Here is a 17,110-nt window from a genome sequence, read left to right on the forward strand (position 1 = left end):
CGCACTACAATGACAATAGTTTAAAGCGATTTGAAGCATGGTTTATTTTCAAAATGGAAATATGGTTTTGGGGGGGGGGCAGACCTTTCTGACGTCATATTTGAGGGGGGTCTGACTTTTTGTAACGAGGGGGGGAGTCAAAAATCGTCCAAAATCGCGTGACGTCATTTATGGACGGCCCCTAAAGAACAAGGCTGTCCTCTGGTGTAGGACAATCAGACAATGCCATTATTATCAGAGCATGTTTGTTTGAATGTTCACCACAACTACCATGTGTGGTTACTTGATGCCTTGCAAAGGTATCTATTTGGTTATTTCGGTAAAGTCACGAGGTAGAAAAATTAAATGAAAATAAAAATATCACAAGCGGTCGTCCTCAGGCTGAAAAAAAAATAATCCAGCAGTTCCACCTTTTTCGATTTAAAGATTTCGTGACTGCAGGGATTCATATTATTGGTTCTTTCGATAGTCACGTAGAAGGTAAATATTAAATTAATAAAAATAAAACATAATAAAATAAAATTCTCACGACGTGTTCAGCCACAACGCAAGCTGCCGTCCTCAGGTGAAGAACAGAGCTAATTGCGTTGTTTTATTTTTTTATTTTTTTTATTTCCCTTCTACATGACTTTAACGAAAGAACCAAGCATACAGTTAGTTCCACCTTCTTGTTTTCTACATCTAGCAGTTCCACTGCTAGATTTTTTTTTCCACTGCTGGATATTTTTTTTCCGCCTGAGGACGACCGCTTGTGTTACGATCGAAACGTCGCGATATTTTATTATTTTTGGTTTCAGTTTATTTTTCTACCTACGTGACTTTACCGAAAGAACCACAGAGTATGGATTTCTGCAGTCACGAGAGCGTCAAATCAAGATTGATATATATTTGGTGTTTGAACATCTTAACATCTAAATCTTGACTTAAAGCTTTCGTGACTGCAGGAATTCATATTCTTTGGGTCTTTCGGTAAAGTCACGTAGATAGGTTCAAAGAAAATAACAACAAAAAAACTACGACTTTTCGATCGCAGCACAATCGGTCATCAGGAAGAAAAGACGAACGCTTGTGTTGCGATGGAAACGCATTTTTTATTTTGATTTGAACCTATCTACGTGACTTTGCCTAAAGACCCAAGGAATATCTTAACACCTGTTTTATTGCCAGAAAGGGTAAAACCTATTCGTATTTTTCATACATTTGTAACGACTCCGACGACAAGTTATAAGAAGAGCCACTTTTATTAAAGATGTCCACAATACGGAAGCCTACTATAGATTTATACGATGAGGGACCCTAGGCTTCGTCTTCCTGCTTGTATCTTCCTCCGAGTGTCCCCACTCCACTTATATAACCCTCAGCCCCCCTTTCTCGAACCTCCTTGTTTTCTACCTTGAGCCAGTCCGTCCTTTAATGGATCATTTTTGTTTTCCCGTTCAACCCCTATTCTGCAATCCCTTTAAAGTCTGCCTCCCGACCAATCACCGTGGAGGCCTCTTTCCTCCAATCAGAGGCCGTTGTTTATTTTTAAATTGCGGTTAGGCTGCATATGCCTTGGGGTAATCTTTCGGTCATTCCACATTGATGATGATTTTAGTACCCATACCTCACAAATTATTTGTTGCTGCTGCTGCTGCTCCGTTGCCATCGGTGCAGAACGACAAAACCGGCGAGTTACAATCAAGACAAAAGTGGAAATTCTAAATGAGAAAAATCGGACGAAACATTTAACCGGTAATTCATATTCTTAGTTTTTTCGGTAAAGTCACGTTGAAGAGAAACAACAAAATAACAAAATATATATAAAACAATAAAAAATTCTCACGACGTTTCGACCATAACTCAAACGGTCATCATCAGGTGTGTCGGTTTGCATAAATTTATTTTGAAAGCGGCATATTTATTTATTTATTTATATAAAAAAATGACGTTTGCGTCACGCGCAACGATTGGCTGTTTGCCAGGACTAGTCCATCTATTTTTTGAAAAGAGGAGGGGGGAGACGAAATTTGTTTTTATGTATGCTGTCTGAAAGGCACTGTAAGCGTGAACAATCAATCAAGAACTGAAATGATTTATCAAATCTTTCCAATGATTGCTAAGATAGAATCCATCTTCTCGGTTGAAATTGTCTCTGTGTTTGTATATGTGGATAGCCTCATGAACGAATCTCTCATGGAAGCCAGATGGCTTACAAAGAACCTCCGTCTTGGAAAAGTCAATGGCATGTGAGCCTACTGAATTAGAACAATGATCTGCTACGGCCGAGGTGTTGGTCCTACCGTGTTTAAGGTCTGCTTTATGTTCACGAATGCGGTCCGAGATATGGCGTTTGGTTTCTCCAATGTAACTACTACCACAGAGGCAACTTAGTTTGTAGACACCAGGGTATTGTATGTCCGGAATCACATCTTTTACAGACGGAACCAGATCACGGATTTTATGTAATGTGTTGAAACGGACCTGGATCTTGTGTTTATTCAAGATTTTGGAGATCTTTTTTGTGATCCCAGCAATGTAGGGTAAAGTGATGGTTTTGAAAGGCTCCTCAAGAGGGTTCTTCTTCATGGTTTGAGTGATAGCTTTGCGGATTGTATAGTCGGAGTAACCATTAGCCCTAAGAGCCTGGTGTACGTGCTTGAGTTCACTGCTTATGTGTTCCTGGTCGGATATGCATTGGGCTCTATGATACAGAGTCTTGATGAGAGAATTCTTCTGTGATGGATGGTGGTGGGAATCCGGTTTCAGATAAGCATCCGTATGGGTAGCTTTCCTGTAGACAGAGTGGCTCATTGAACCATCAGGTCTCTTTTTAATTAGGACATCCAAAAAAGGTATCTTGCCATCTATTTCGACTTCCATGGTAAATCTGATGGCTGGGTGTATGGAATTGATGTGGTCGAAGAATTGGTCTAGAGCAGGCCGGCCATGTGGCCAGATGACAAAAGTGTCATCCACGTACCTCTTCCACAAGGTTGGGCGCAGAGTGGCAGTCTGGATGGCGTCAGTCTCAAATTTCTCCATGAAAATGTTAGCTATAACTGGAGAAAGGGGGGAGCCCATTGGGGTGCCCTCAGTTTGTTTGTAGAAAGTTCCATTCCAAGTGAAGTATGTATTGGTTAAACAGTGTCTCACCAGGGGGGGTACCTCAGCGTTTAGTCCTTGATGAACCAAGTCTTCAATGATTGCAATGGTGTCAGGTACAGGAACCTTGGTGAACAAGGAAACTACATCAAAACTGACAAGCAGGTCGTCTGGGGACAGGGAAATACCCTTGATTGTTGATACCAGGTGAGTAGAATTTTGTACCGCAGAGGTGGTCTTTCCAGTGAAAGGACGCAGGATTTCAGACAAAAAACGAGCTAGTTTGTAGGTGGGGGAGCTGATAGTAGAGACTATGGGACGAAGAGGTGTATCAACTTTATGTATTTTTGGTAAGCCGTATAATCTTGGTGGCCTGGCAGCAGAAGGTTTCAACGAAAATGGAATGGAACTTTCTACAAACAAACTGAGGGCACCCCAATGGGCTCCCCCCTTTCTCCAGTTATAGCTAACATTTTTATGGAGAAATTTGAGACTGACGCCATCCAGACTGCCACTCTGCGCCCAACCTTGTGGAAGAGGTACGTGGATGACACTTTTGTCATCTGGCCACATGGCCGGCCTGCTCTAGACCAATTCTTCGACCACATCAATTCCATACACCCAGCCATCAGATTTACCATGGAAGTCGAAATAGATGGCAAGATACCTTTTTTGGATGTCCTAATTAAAAAGAGACCTGATGGTTCAATGAGCCACTCTGTCTACAGGAAAGCTACCCATACGGATGCTTATCTGAAACCGGATTCCCACCACCATCCATCACAGAAGAATTCTCTCATCAAGACTCTGTATCATAGAGCCCAATGCATATCCGACCAGGAACACATAAGCAGTGAACTCAAGCACGTACACCAGGCTCTTAGGGCTAATGGTTACTCCGACTATACAATCCGCAAAGCTATCACTCAAACCATGAAGAAGAACCCTCTTGAGGAGCCTTTCAAAACCATCACTTTACCCTACATTGCTGGGATCACAAAAAAGATCTCCAAAATCTTGAATAAACACAAGATCCAGGTCCGTTTCAACACATTACATAAAATCCGTGATCTGGTTCCGTCTGTAAAAGATGTGATTCCGGACATACAATACCCTGGTGTCTACAAACTAAGTTGCCTCTGTGGTAGTAGTTACATTGGAGAAACCAAACGCCATATCTCGGACCGCATTCGTGAACATAAAGCAGACCTTAAACACGGTAGGACCAACACCTCGGCCGTAGCAGATCATTGTTCTAATTCAGTAGGCTCACATGCCATTGACTTTTCCAAGACGGAGGTTCTTTGTAAGCCATCTGGCTTCCATGAGAGATTCGTTCATGAGGCTATCCACATATACAAACACAGAGACAATTTCAACCGAGAAGATGGATTCTATCTTAGCAATCATTGGAAAGATTTGATAAATCATTTCAGTTCTTGATTGATTGTTCACGCTTACAGTGCCTTTCAGACAGCATACATAAAAACAAATTTCGTCTCCCCCCTCCTCTTTTCAAAAAATAGATGGACTAGTCCTGGCAAACAGCCAATCGTTGCGCGTGACGCAAACGTTATTTTTATATATATAAATAAATAAATGTGCCGCTTTCTAAATAAATTTATGCAAACCGACACACCTGATGATGACCGTTTGAGTTATGGTCGAAACGTCGTGAGAATTTTTTATTGTTTTATATATATTTTGTTATTTTGTTGTTTCTCTTCAACGTGACTTTACCGAAAAAACTAAGAATATGAATTACTGCAGTCACGAAAGCTTTAAATCAAAATTTAATCGCCTCTACGGGGAGGGTTTTCACATAACTTTAAGATCTTTCAACAAACTCCGGGATAAGAAAGCTCAGCTGATCGAGTCTCTCACCTTCCTGAAGAGATGCCGCGACTCTGGGGTAATACCAATCGCATTTACACTCACCTCTGCTACTGTAACTTCTTCTAATGCGAAACGAATTCTTTTCAAAACTAGCTTAGCTCTCATCTCAGAAAAAATCAGACTTATACGCACAGAACTAGATCAGTTAGACAAGACACTCTACAAATCACACTTATCATTGACGGCAATAATGTCCACATCGGATTGGGAACATGTAGACAATATGACTGCCTCTTCAGCTGCTACTATGTCGACCAAATGTAAGGAAAACCTGATTTCCAAATTTAACCTCCTCTTAAACAAAAGACCGGACCCACACACCAAAAAGTTAGACGTTAATAAAGTCGTAATTAATCGCAGTAACAGTTCTATTTCCGATGGTCTGAAATCCGTTTTAGCTAAAGGTCTAAACTTTGCAGTCACACCTAAACACATACCAGTTAATGATATAATTGCCCAAGTAGACGTTGCTCTCAGGGGCCTGGGTCACATCGCTGCAGACGTAGCAAGATCTGAAATCGCTGCAACCCTCAAAAACGCTAAGATGCCAGCTAGCAACCTCAGCAAAGATGAGCGTTTTGAATTATATAAATTAAAAAAGAGGAATGATATTGTAGTTCTCTCAGCTGACAAAGGCAATGCTACTGTTATCATGGATAAAATAGAATACAACAACAAAATTAAAGAATTACTCGACGATGGTAGTTATACAAAAATAAAAAGAGATCCCACCAACAGCCTCGTCACACAAACCAACAAAATAATTTCTGATTCAACCGCATTAATTGATCAATCTAAACAGTTTTCGTTGAAACCTTCTGCTGCCAGGCCACCAAGATTATACGGCTTTTCAAAAATACATAAAGTTGATACACCTCTTCGTCCCATAGTCTCTACTATCAGCTCCCCCACCTACAAACTAGCTCGTTTTTTGTCTGAAATCCTGCGTCCTTTCACTGGAAAGACCACCTCTGCGGTACAAAATTCTACTCACCTGGTATCAACAATCAAGGGTATTTCCCTGTCCCCAGACGACCTGCTTGTCAGTTTTGATGTAGTTTCCTTATTCACCAAGGTTCCTGTACCTGACACCATTGCAATCATTGAAGACTTGGTTCATCAAGGACTAAACACTGAGGTACCCCCCCTGGTGAGACACTGTTTAACCAATACATACTTCACTTGGAATGGAACTTTCTACAAACAAACTGAGGGCACCCCAATGGGCTCCCCCCTTTCTCCAGTTATAGCTAACATTTTCATGGAGAAATTTGAGACTGACGCCATCCAGACTGCCACTCTGCGCCCAACCTTATGGAAGAGGTACGTGGATGACACTTTTGTCATCTGGCCACATGGCCGGCCTGCTCTAGACAAATTCTTCGACCACATCAATTCCATACACCCAGCCATCAGATTTACCATGGAAGTCGAAATAGATGGCAAGATACCTTTTTTGGATGTCCTAATTAAAAAGAGACCTGATGGTTCAATGAGCCACTCTGTCTACAGGAAAGCTACCCATACGGATGCTTATCTGAAACCGGATTCCCACCACCATCCATCACAGAAGAATTCTCTCATCAAGACTCTGTATCATAGAGCCCAATGCATATCCGACCAGGAACACATAAGCAGTGAACTCAAGCACGTACACCAAGCTCTTAGGGCTAATGGTTACTCCGACTATACAATCCGCAAAGCTATCACTCAAACCATGAAGAAGAACCCTCTTGAGGAGCCTTTCAAAACCATCACTTTACCCTACATTGCTGGGATCACAAAAAAGATCTCCAAAATCTTGAATAAACACAAGATCCAGGTCCGTTTCAACACATTACATAAAATCCGTGATCTGGTTCCGTCTGTAAAAGATGTGATTCCGGACATACAATACCCTGGTGTCTACAAACTAAGTTGCCTCTGTGGTAGTAGTTACATTGGAGAAACCAAACGCCATATCTCGGACCGCATTCGTGAACATAAAGCAGACCTTAAACACGGTAGGACCAACACCTCGGCCGTAGCAGATCATTGTTCTAATTCAGTAGGCTCACATGCCATTGACTTTTCCAAGACGGAGGTTCTTTGTAAGCCATCTGGCTTCCATGAGAGATTCGTTCATGAGGCTATCCACATATACAAACACAGAGACAATTTCAACCGAGAAGATGGATTATATCTTAGCAATCATTGGAAAGATTTGATAAATCATTTCAGTTCTTGATTGATTGTTCACGCTTACAGTGTCTTTCAGACAGCATACATAAAAACAAATTTCGTCTCCCCCCTCCTCTTTTCAAAAAAATAGATGGACTAGTCCTGGCAAACTGCCATCGTTGCGCGTGACGCAAACGTTATTTTTATATATATAAATAAATATGCCGTTTTCAAAATAAATTTATGCAAACCGACACACCTGATGATGACCGTTTGAGTTATGGTCGAAACGTCGTGAGAATTTTTTATTGTTTTATATATATTTTGTTATTTTGTTGTTTCTCTTCAACGTGACTTTACCGAAAAAACTAAGAATATAATAGAATAACCGATTGTTTTTTTTTACTCTTTGGTTCTATTGGGTAAAGTCACGTAGGTAAAAAATAAAATAACAAAAATCACGACGTTTCGGCCACAACACAAGCGGCCTTCATCAGGTGAAGGGACGAGACTGTCTGGAGGACAGCGCTGGAGTGATTTTTATTATTTTAGTTTTTACCTACGTGACTTTACCCAATAGAACCAAAGAGTATGGATCCTAGCAGTCACGAAAGCTTTAAATCTAGAATTGTGTTTTTTTATTAAGCAAACAACTTTTGAATATATCATTAGACTTCTTTTGCCAGTACCAAAATATAAGAATAGGGGTTTTTCCCCTTTTTACTGGCAAAGAAAGCCGTCCCTTGGTGTGGACCAATCAGTTTCAAGGACAATGCCACATATATTATCGTAATATGTTTTTTTAATATTCTTGGTTCTTTCGGTAAAAAATAATATTATTTTATTGTTTCCCTTCAACGTGACTTTACCGAAAGAACCAAGAATATGAATCACTGCAGTCACGAAAGCTTTAAATCAAATGTATGTTTTTGTTTGCATTTTGACTGCAGGTATTGTGGCTAATGCAGTAACATGGATCCTTGTAAAAAAAGGTTTAAGTTTTGTTGCCAGTAAAAAGGGGAAAAACCCCTATTATTATAACTTTTGAATAGTTTTTGCATGATAACTCATTGCACCTAACTCGTAGGAATAGAAAATAATCTATTTTTACACTCAAAATCAGAATCTTTATTTTTACTGCAGGAGGAATCCGACGAACTATAAAGCTCTTTTTTTTAAACAGATATCCAGTCGGTGCACGGGGTCAGAAAGTTACAACCGCAAACAAGGTGCAAAAACACGACAGGATATGAAATGTCAGTAAATCACAATACTGTGGGTCCGTCCATAAATGACGTCTCGCGATTTTGGACGATTTTTGACCCCCCCCCTTCGTCACACGGCGTCACAAAGAGTCAGACCCCCCCTCAAATATGACGTCACAAAGCTCTGCCCCCCCCCCTCCAAAAAAAATAAAACATCCTTCAAATCGCTTTAAACTATTGTCATTGTAGTGCGTATTTAATGTGGCGCTGCACTCTGATGTTGTAGGAGAAAACATAAAAAGTCTATTTAATTAAGTAGAACGTGTTGTCTATATTTAAAGTTGCACATTTTGATGTGACGTCACATTCCTCAAACCCCTCGTCACACATCGTCACAAATGTCTGACCCCCCCCCCCCCCAGGTGCGTGACGTCATTTATGTACGGCCCCTGTATTACACCACAAACATTGATTTTCGTGTGACCTGCTATAATGCTCTGACATGTGCATTGTTATTGTACTGTCCGCCTTTTGGCGTGATTCTCTGGTCTGTCACTGGTGGTGAGACTAGGCCATAAGGGGCCGTCCATAAATGACGTCACGCACCTGGGGGGGGGGGGTCAGACATTTGTGACGATGTGTGACGAGGGTTTGAGGAATGTGACGTCACATCAAAATGCGCAACTTTAAATAAATATAGACAACACTTCTACTTAATTAAATTGACTTTTTAATAAATGTTTTCTCCTACAACATCAGAGTGCAGCGCCACATTAAATACGCACTACAATGACAATAGTTTAAAGCGATTTGAAGCATGGTTTATTTTCTAAATGGAAATATGGTTTTGGGGGGGGGGGCAGACCTTTCTGACGTCATATTTGAGGGGGGTCTGACTTTTTGTAACGAGGGGGGGGGGTCAAAAATCGTCCAAAATCGCGTGACGTCATTTATGGACGGCCCCTAAAGAACAAGGCTGTCCTCTGGTGTAGGACAATCAGTTTCAAAGACAATGCCATTATTATCAGAGCATGTTTGTTTTAATGTTCACCACAACTACCATGTGTGGTTAATGCAGTACTTGATGCCTTGCAAAGGTATCTATTTGGTTATTTCGGTAAAGTCACGAGGTAAAAAAATTAAATGAAAATAAAAATATCACAAGCGGTCGTCCTCAGGCTGAAAAAAAAATAATCCAGCAGTTCCACCTTTTTCGATTTAAAGATTTCGTGACTGCAGGGATTCATATTCTTGGTTCTTTCGATAAAGTCACGTAGAAGGTAAATATTAAATTAATCAAAATAAAACGTAATAAAATAAAATTCTCACGTGTTCGGCCACAACGCAAGCAGCCGTCCTCAGGTGAAGAACAGAGCTAATTGCGTTGTTTTATTTTTTAATTATTTTTTTTATTTCCCTTCTACATGACTTTAACGAAAGAACCAAGCATACAGTTCCACCTTCTTGTTTTCTACATCTAGCAGTTCTACTGCTAGATTTTTTTTTCCACTGCTGGATATTTTTTTTCCGCCTGAGGACGACCGCTTGTGTTACGATCGAAACGTCTCGATATTTTATTATTTTTAGTTTCAGTTTATTTTTCTACCTACGCGACTTTACCGAAAGAACCACAGAGTATGGATTTCTGCAGTCACGGGAGCTTCAAATCAAGATTGATATATATTTGGTGTTTGAACATCTTAACACCTAAATCTTGACTTAAAGCTTTCGTGACCGCAGGAATCCATATTCTTTGGATCTTTCGGTAAAGTCACGTAGATAGGTTCAAAGAAAATAACAAAAAAAACTACGACTTTTCGATCGCAGCACAATCGGTCATCAGGAAGAAAAGACGAACGCTTGTGTTGCGATGGAAACGCAGTTTTTTGTTATTTTGATTTGAACCTATCTACGTGACTTTGCCTAAAGACCCAAGGAATATCTTAACACCTGTTTTATTGCCAGAAAGGGTAAAATCTATTCGTATTTTTCATACATTTGTAACGACTCCGACGACAAGTTATAAGAAGAGCCACTTTTATTAAAGATGTCCACAATACGGAAGCCTACTATAGATTGAGAGACCCTAGGCTTCGTCTTCCTGCTTGTATCTTCCTCCGAGTGTCCCCACTCCACTTATATAACCCTCAGCCCCCCTTTCTCGAACCTCCTTGTTTTCTACCTTGAGCCAGTCCGTCCTTTAATGGATCCTTTTTGTTTTCCCGTTCAACCCCTATTCTGCAATCCCTTTAAAGTCTGCCTCCCGACCAATCACCGCGGAGGCCTCTTTCCTCCAATCAGAGGCCGTTGTTTATTTTTAAATTGCCGTTAGGCTGCATATGGCTTGGGGTAATCTTTCGGTCATTCCACATTGATGATGATTTTAGTACCCATACCTCACAAATTATTTGTTGCTGCTGCTGCTGCTCCGTTGCCATCGGTGCAGAACGACAAAACCGGCGAGTTACAATCAAGACAAAAGTGGAAATTCTAAATGAGAAAAATCGGACGAAACATTTAACCGGTAGTTAAAAAAAAAAATTCTACGCAATTTATTTTGCATGAAAAATCGTACAAAGAAACATTTTGTAACAAAAGCCAGGCAAATTTAACAGAAAATGTATGAAGCGCATGACACTCAAAACACCACACAAATCACAGTGCGGGGGGACATCGTTATCCCCAAACTGCTGTTAAGCGATCTCGCTTGCGATGAGGACCACCCCACCAACCCACACCCGGGGCAGCGATTCGCAACCGGTGTGCCCGTAGTGGCAAATTCCCCGCTGTGCCCACGGCATCTTTGGAATCGTAGGAAAAAAGTCAAGAAACGTCACTAGGATGGACGAACTCTCGTTCGTGCCGTTCAGTGGCCGATCCATCCCCCACGTCCCGCCCTGCACTCCCCATTGGGCGGCAGCTTCCTCGGTCGGGCACTTCTGCGGTTTGGGCAAACAGTAGCTTTTAGAAGCTTTAATGTCCTTCGTGACATTCATCTCCACTCGTCAAACAATAAAATTCCCTGTCGCGGATTTCGGCAGCACCGCCTGCATTTGCTCGATGAGATCAGTCAAATAAAAGGTAAAGCTTTTTTGAATTCTCTCTCGGCTACCAATGCTTTTCCCACCAACCAACCCACCCACCCACACGGGACCCACAGTGGTTCGGTGTGGCCGCGAAGGTCGAGCAAGCTCCTAAGCACGAGTGCCGTGGAATAACATCGTCTGAGAAGCACTGCGCGACAGAGTTACCATCAAACTGTTACCACCTGAGGCCGCATAACTTCTGTACCGATTTCACTGAAATTGCCAGAGTGATTATTTTGTCGCAATGTTCTAGGAATGTCATTTATCCAAGAATGATAGACCTCGCCAACTCTCAAGATTGCTTTTCGGAAGTGTCCTGCTGAACGGACACGTTTGGCCAGCTTCATTAAGGCGCGCACTGCATGTGTGGGGGATAGCAGAGTACACAGGTCTAGAGAAGCCCCCAGGCATACGAAGGGATAACACTCAATGGTCAAAGTTATGTTTTTGATTAAGTGTTAATTGAGTAATTGGTGCTCGTATCTCATTTAAAGCCCTGATCCAGTGGTGGAATTCCACATTCCTCTGGCGGGAGCGAGTTTATCTAAAGGACAACCACTGTTGACCTTGCTACAAAGTGGTACTAATTTTTTTACCATACCCCATGAGTCAACCCCAAACCAGCATTTGAACTTTCAATTGTGAGCCACTTGCTCTACTACCAAGCCACTTGGCTGGATGCAAAGGGCCACACAGCCTACTTGCTGTACTGCAGTCTCCTGGACACTTCGTAGCCCCGTGACATCTTCATCAGTACTCACCGGAAAATCACTGGTTGACAGAAAAGCACGTGAGTATCTCACTGTGAATTTGTGAACTGTCTGGACCACGTGTGTGGTAGTGTTTGGTGGCTCTGTGGGGAGTGGAAGTGTTGCAGTATGAACCCGGCAGCCCGAGTTCGATTCCCGCTCACGGCCAACATCAGTGACGATTATCTGAACCGGTCCTGGGCCTCCCCTAGGTCGGCTCAGCCTCAAACGAGTACCTCGTGCGGTATGTCAACATCACCACTGGGGAAACAAAGGCGGTCGGGCGTGGTGCTGGACACCCACCCCATCGTGTACCGTGCCGGCCTTCATAGGTGCTCGCTAAGAGCACTTTCCCCAAGAGTCTGTTAAGGCTACACGGGGGATCTTTGTCTGTTTGTCTCTCTGTACCATCCCTTTGGTCTGTCATAAAGAGATGGGCCGGCCTGCCAGCTGCTATGGCATTAGCACTCAACAACAGGACCATGTAGACACCCTCAACACAGTCAACATTTCACAATAATCGTAACAAACGTGGGTCGTCATCTTGAAGTTCACTCAGTAATCGTGCGGTTGGAACCGTTGGGCCAACTTTAGACGCAACGTTGGCCCAACGTTCCTTGTTTACCGAGTAATAATCTGTGGTTTTATAAAATATGGCTTATTCATGGAATAAGTGAACTGGTTTGACGAGTTCACAAAACTGAAGGCACCATCACCATCCCAACGTGGATCAGTCACAGTTCGAGCGAGAATGTCCGACACCTTGGCATTTCATGAGGATTTCTCCCCTATCAAGGTGGAGAGATGAATTGCATCATCATCATCGCAGCCCTATTTTTTGTTGACATAAGTAAAATCCACTTCTTGCATTTAATTGATTACCCATATCTTTCAAGTGAAACGTACGTTTGAAATCGTGTAAATGTCAGATTATTAAAATACACCGCTCACGGGTCAGTGCGAACCTCGATTTAATTCAGGTTTACAGTGCGCGCACAGCATGACATTGCACGTGTTTACCAACAAGTTACATAGCTATTAAACCAACTGTTATATAAAAAGTATTAACGGTATAAATTCGATGTAAAAACCCATGATGAACGTCCTCATGACTTCTTGCCAACGCGTCCTCCGTGCGACGTATCTTGGTCAGCATGGCCCCGGTTGCAAGGAATGAAATGGGGGCCCCTTGTATACCATTTCCTTCCTTGCAACCCAGTGCCTGGGGCCCTCTGGCCCGTGGGCCCCGGTGCAGTGACACCGCCTGCACACTCAACAGCTACAATACTGCACGCGTCTGCCGAGCGCCAGCATGGATGAGGGGCCCGGGAGGAAAGGCAACGGACCCGCCCCTAACAATTCGCGCTCCTCGCGATTTGACTCATCAAGTCGGGGCACGCATCGCGAATCAACGCAAGTGTCGTAGCGGTTCCAATCGCTTTTAACCCATTGCCAAGAGGAGCGAGCGGGAGACTTGAGCGGCTTCGTGTCCCGGCCAACCCGCGTCTCTCTGACCCCGATCCTCACCTCCCGCCGCATTCTCCACTGGACCCTTCCGTCTCTTTAACGTGGAAAATCACTGACACACCACTTTCCATTCAAGCATATTCACCTTCATGCAGCAACAAAACCAACGACAACAAAACACTGCTGGGTTATGTTACCGAGCGTACCGCGTGCGCTTTGGGATACGTTAAGAGAGTGGTTGCTAAGTAACCCATCGTTGCAGCCTGGGATTGTGGCCCGGCGTGAGATAATTTTGCCGAGTCTCTGGAACCCCCACGAAGTAGAGGTCACTGCGCATCCGCTCGCAGCCGCGGTGCCACTGAGCCACCATTGTTCGCACACGCACGGCAACCTTTGGTTTGCACTGCTTGAACATTCCTTGGCATGAATCATAGCAACAGTGCAGAACGACAATTATTAAAATACCGCCCCTGCAAAACATGAAAAAATACTGACCATAACATTAACAATCCAGAACGCTCAAAAAACAAAACCAAAACCAGTTGCGAGTTCAAGTTTATAACGAGACACTAGCAGCTCATGGCGTCAACAGCAATGGTGCACGACTCAGTAGGGAGGAGCATAGGACAGGGCCCTGGTGATATTCAGGCGCCGGACCTTGGGCGATCGTGGCTTGGCAAATCTCAGTTTCCATTTCTCGGTGCAAGGAAGAATTCAATGAACACTGATACCCCAGAGCCTGGGAGTGGCTCTTTTATACCTTGACCTCGTATAAAAGTCCCCCGTATAGCCTACATACGACCGTCAGGGCAAGTGCTGTCAGCAAGCACTTATTAAAGCCGGCTCTGCCACACAAGAGGGGCAGATGTGGCCGGTACTACACTCGGCCGATTTACTTTCCCCTGTGTTGATGTTTACACATTGTAGCAGATTCTGGACCTAGGGGAGGCCCAGAACTGGTCCAAATTAATGGAATCTGTGTTTTACTCACCCAGCATCGGCCCGTTTCTGGGAATCGAACTCAGGTTGTAGAGTTCATAGCACAGAGCGCGAATCACTGCACCACCCATCCCGAAAACGTGATTCCCATGTTTTGAAAAATAACCGGTGGCAACAACGCAGAGCGTGGCCCCGCTAGCAAGAGTTAAACCAGCAGCCCCTCACCGCCACCCGCGGCTCACATGCACCGCGGAGTGAGCGACGCTCGCGCGTTGAGGGTTTACAGTTGAACACATCGACGCAACACGTTCCAAGGAAGCGTGCGACCGTTAGATGAGCGCGTGTGAAATAAGGCACCGCTTAAAGGGAGACAAGCGCACGGCTCAAGAGGTTCATTCAAGCTCGGTTCCTTCGACCCGGGGCAGCAGGCGGGGGGCTTCGGTGGCCCAGGCCTGTTCCAGCATCAGCAGCACGGCACGGGGCCGTCAGCCACAGCCTCTCCTGCTCCTTCGCCTCTGCAGCCGGTGGGTAACGAGCGTTAACAGGAAAACAAAAGTTTTAGTTTAACGTAGTCTAGAGTTAAATCGAGCTAAGATGAGTTAACAACCGGCGCTGCCCAGCACGGTGAAGTATGGTCAAACAACCCCCATTACCGATATGGCATGGCGAGGCACTTCGTCCAACAGTGGCCTCACAAACGGGCTCAGTTAAAGTCCATGACGTGAAACAAGTCGCAGCTGCTGGAGTTGCGCTAAGGGACGCTGCTGCCAACTCATTCCCTTATCTGTGTTGACCCTGTGGCCTTCAGGACGAGGTTAATTGCTTAGCCGGGAGACGAGCTCGAGAGAGCCGGGTAGGGTCTCATTTGCAAGAGTGCGGCCTGCTTCTCTGGGCAGTGCAGATGAAAGAGCCGTATCTTTGCTGATGACAGGGATACCGTGGGCCCGGTGCCCCAGCCCCAATAGCGTCGGGCCCGGTCTGGTACGGCTGCCATGGGAACCTGGGCGAGTCCGCCAGCCCGGCTCGCGAAATCGAGCTGGCACGTTTCGCTGCGGCCACGCGGCATCAGAGACGAGCCAAGCGACGTTGTGACTCACGACGGATACGGGGAATCCAACAAAAGCGTGGAGCTGCAGAAGCTGTTGCGGTTGACTGTGGGTGGATGCGACGGGTGGGCATCAGGGCGACTTCCTCATTGGTGTCGGATGCGCGAAAAAGCGAGGACTTAGCGGGGGGCGAGGGGGGGTGAGATGGCACTTGAGATTAAACGAGACTCACCGGGCAATTGGGGTGAGCTAGGGTTTCACAAACTGCAGTCCTTTGCCACTCACCGTGGAACATCTTTGCACGTTCACCGGTCTTTTCCGTAAAAAGTGACGTTAAGTCGGTTACCCCTACTGCATGCAACCTGACGAGTAGTAAACACGTCCCCGCGTGACGCTGCGAGGCTAATTGAAATTGCTAGTTTGTTGTCCTTCCCCCGCACCTCCGATTAGCACAGTTGGCTACGTACGGTGCAAAAGAAGTTCAACATACAGGACACGTGCTTATCACCGATCATTCGGCGCATACAGCACGGTAGGAATTGGGCCGTCCGTGGTTGTTGGCGTTCGAAGGATATTGGTCGCAAACGTTAAGAGCCGCGTGATATTTGGCACGCGACGCCCGTAGAGTTTGCGGGCATTCCATCGTACCGGCTATTCGTCCACCTGTTGCCCCAGCGAGTGGCACTTCACCATCATCCTCCGTGACCTCCGAGGCTCCGCCTCCGCCGTGACGGGTCTTGCCGCCGAGGCTTGTGATTGGTGGGCAGGGTCAGAGAAGACGTGGTCTTCCACCGAGCTGGGGCTGCCCTCCTCTACCATGGAGGCCGGGCGGCACCGATTTGCTGAACCTGCGCCCGGGCACACGGATGCGCGGCGCTCGCCATCATGCGCTGGTGCTGGCACCACCGCCGCAGAAGAAACGGCGCTGACGCAACCACAAACACGGACCTCAACGCTGCCACAAACATCAACCTCCTCACAACCACAAACATGGACCCAAATGCAACCACGAGCATCAACCTCAACGCAACGACAGTGCGCGCACACGTGGACCCACGCAGGCCCACGTGGCCCGCGTACGGGCCCCCCGTGTGGCCGGCGCCGCGATGCTCACCTGGAGGCTGCAGGGCGGCCCGGGGGAGGACCGCCCCCTTGGGCGCCGGGTCGGCCTCGTGCTTCTTCGGAATTCGAGGGGAGGAGGCCGCTTGTGGCTCGCTCGGAGCATTCTCCTCGCCATCTCCCTCATCCCCTGCGTGAGTGGACACAAAAGCAAAGATCCCCCGTATAGCCTTAGGAGCAAGTGTTGTCAGCGAGCACCTATGAAGGCCGGAACGGTCCACGAGGGGGTGGGTGACCAGCACCACGCCGACAGCCTTTGTCTCCCCAGTGGCGATGTTTACACACCGTACCAGGTATTAATTTGAGGCCAAGTCTACGTAGGGGAGGAGACCCAGCACCGGATCAGATAATCGTCACTG

General features: G+C 45.3%; 1 protein-coding gene and 1 long non-coding RNA gene across 3 annotated transcripts in view; one reads left to right on the forward strand and one right to left on the reverse strand.

Moving 5' to 3' along the window:
* LOC142906308 (uncharacterized) overlaps positions 1-17,110 on the forward strand; it is a 28,592-nt gene that overhangs the window by 1,960 nt on the left and 9,522 nt on the right. The window lies entirely within an intron of this gene.
* LOC116956016 (F-actin-uncapping protein LRRC16A-like) overlaps positions 10,874-17,110 on the reverse strand; it is a 48,621-nt gene continuing 42,384 nt past the window's right edge. For both annotated transcript variants that reach the window (XM_032977407.2, XM_032977406.2), the window contains exons 37-39: positions 16,747-16,881; positions 16,281-16,480; positions 10,874-15,101 (exon numbers count right to left, since the gene is read on the reverse strand). In XM_032977407.2, coding sequence (XP_032833298.1) covers positions 16,284-16,480; positions 16,747-16,881 — 332 coding nt within the window. In that variant the 3' untranslated portion in view covers positions 10,874-15,101; positions 16,281-16,283. The remainder of the gene's footprint in view (positions 15,102-16,280; positions 16,481-16,746; positions 16,882-17,110) is intronic.

Source organism: Petromyzon marinus, chromosome 63, assembly GCF_048934315.1.
Source record: "Petromyzon marinus isolate PM22_M1 ecotype Great Lakes invasive population chromosome 63, UKy_Petmar_22M1.pri1.0, whole genome shotgun sequence".
NCBI classification, from domain to species: domain Eukaryota; kingdom Metazoa; phylum Chordata; class Hyperoartia; order Petromyzontiformes; family Petromyzontidae; genus Petromyzon; species Petromyzon marinus.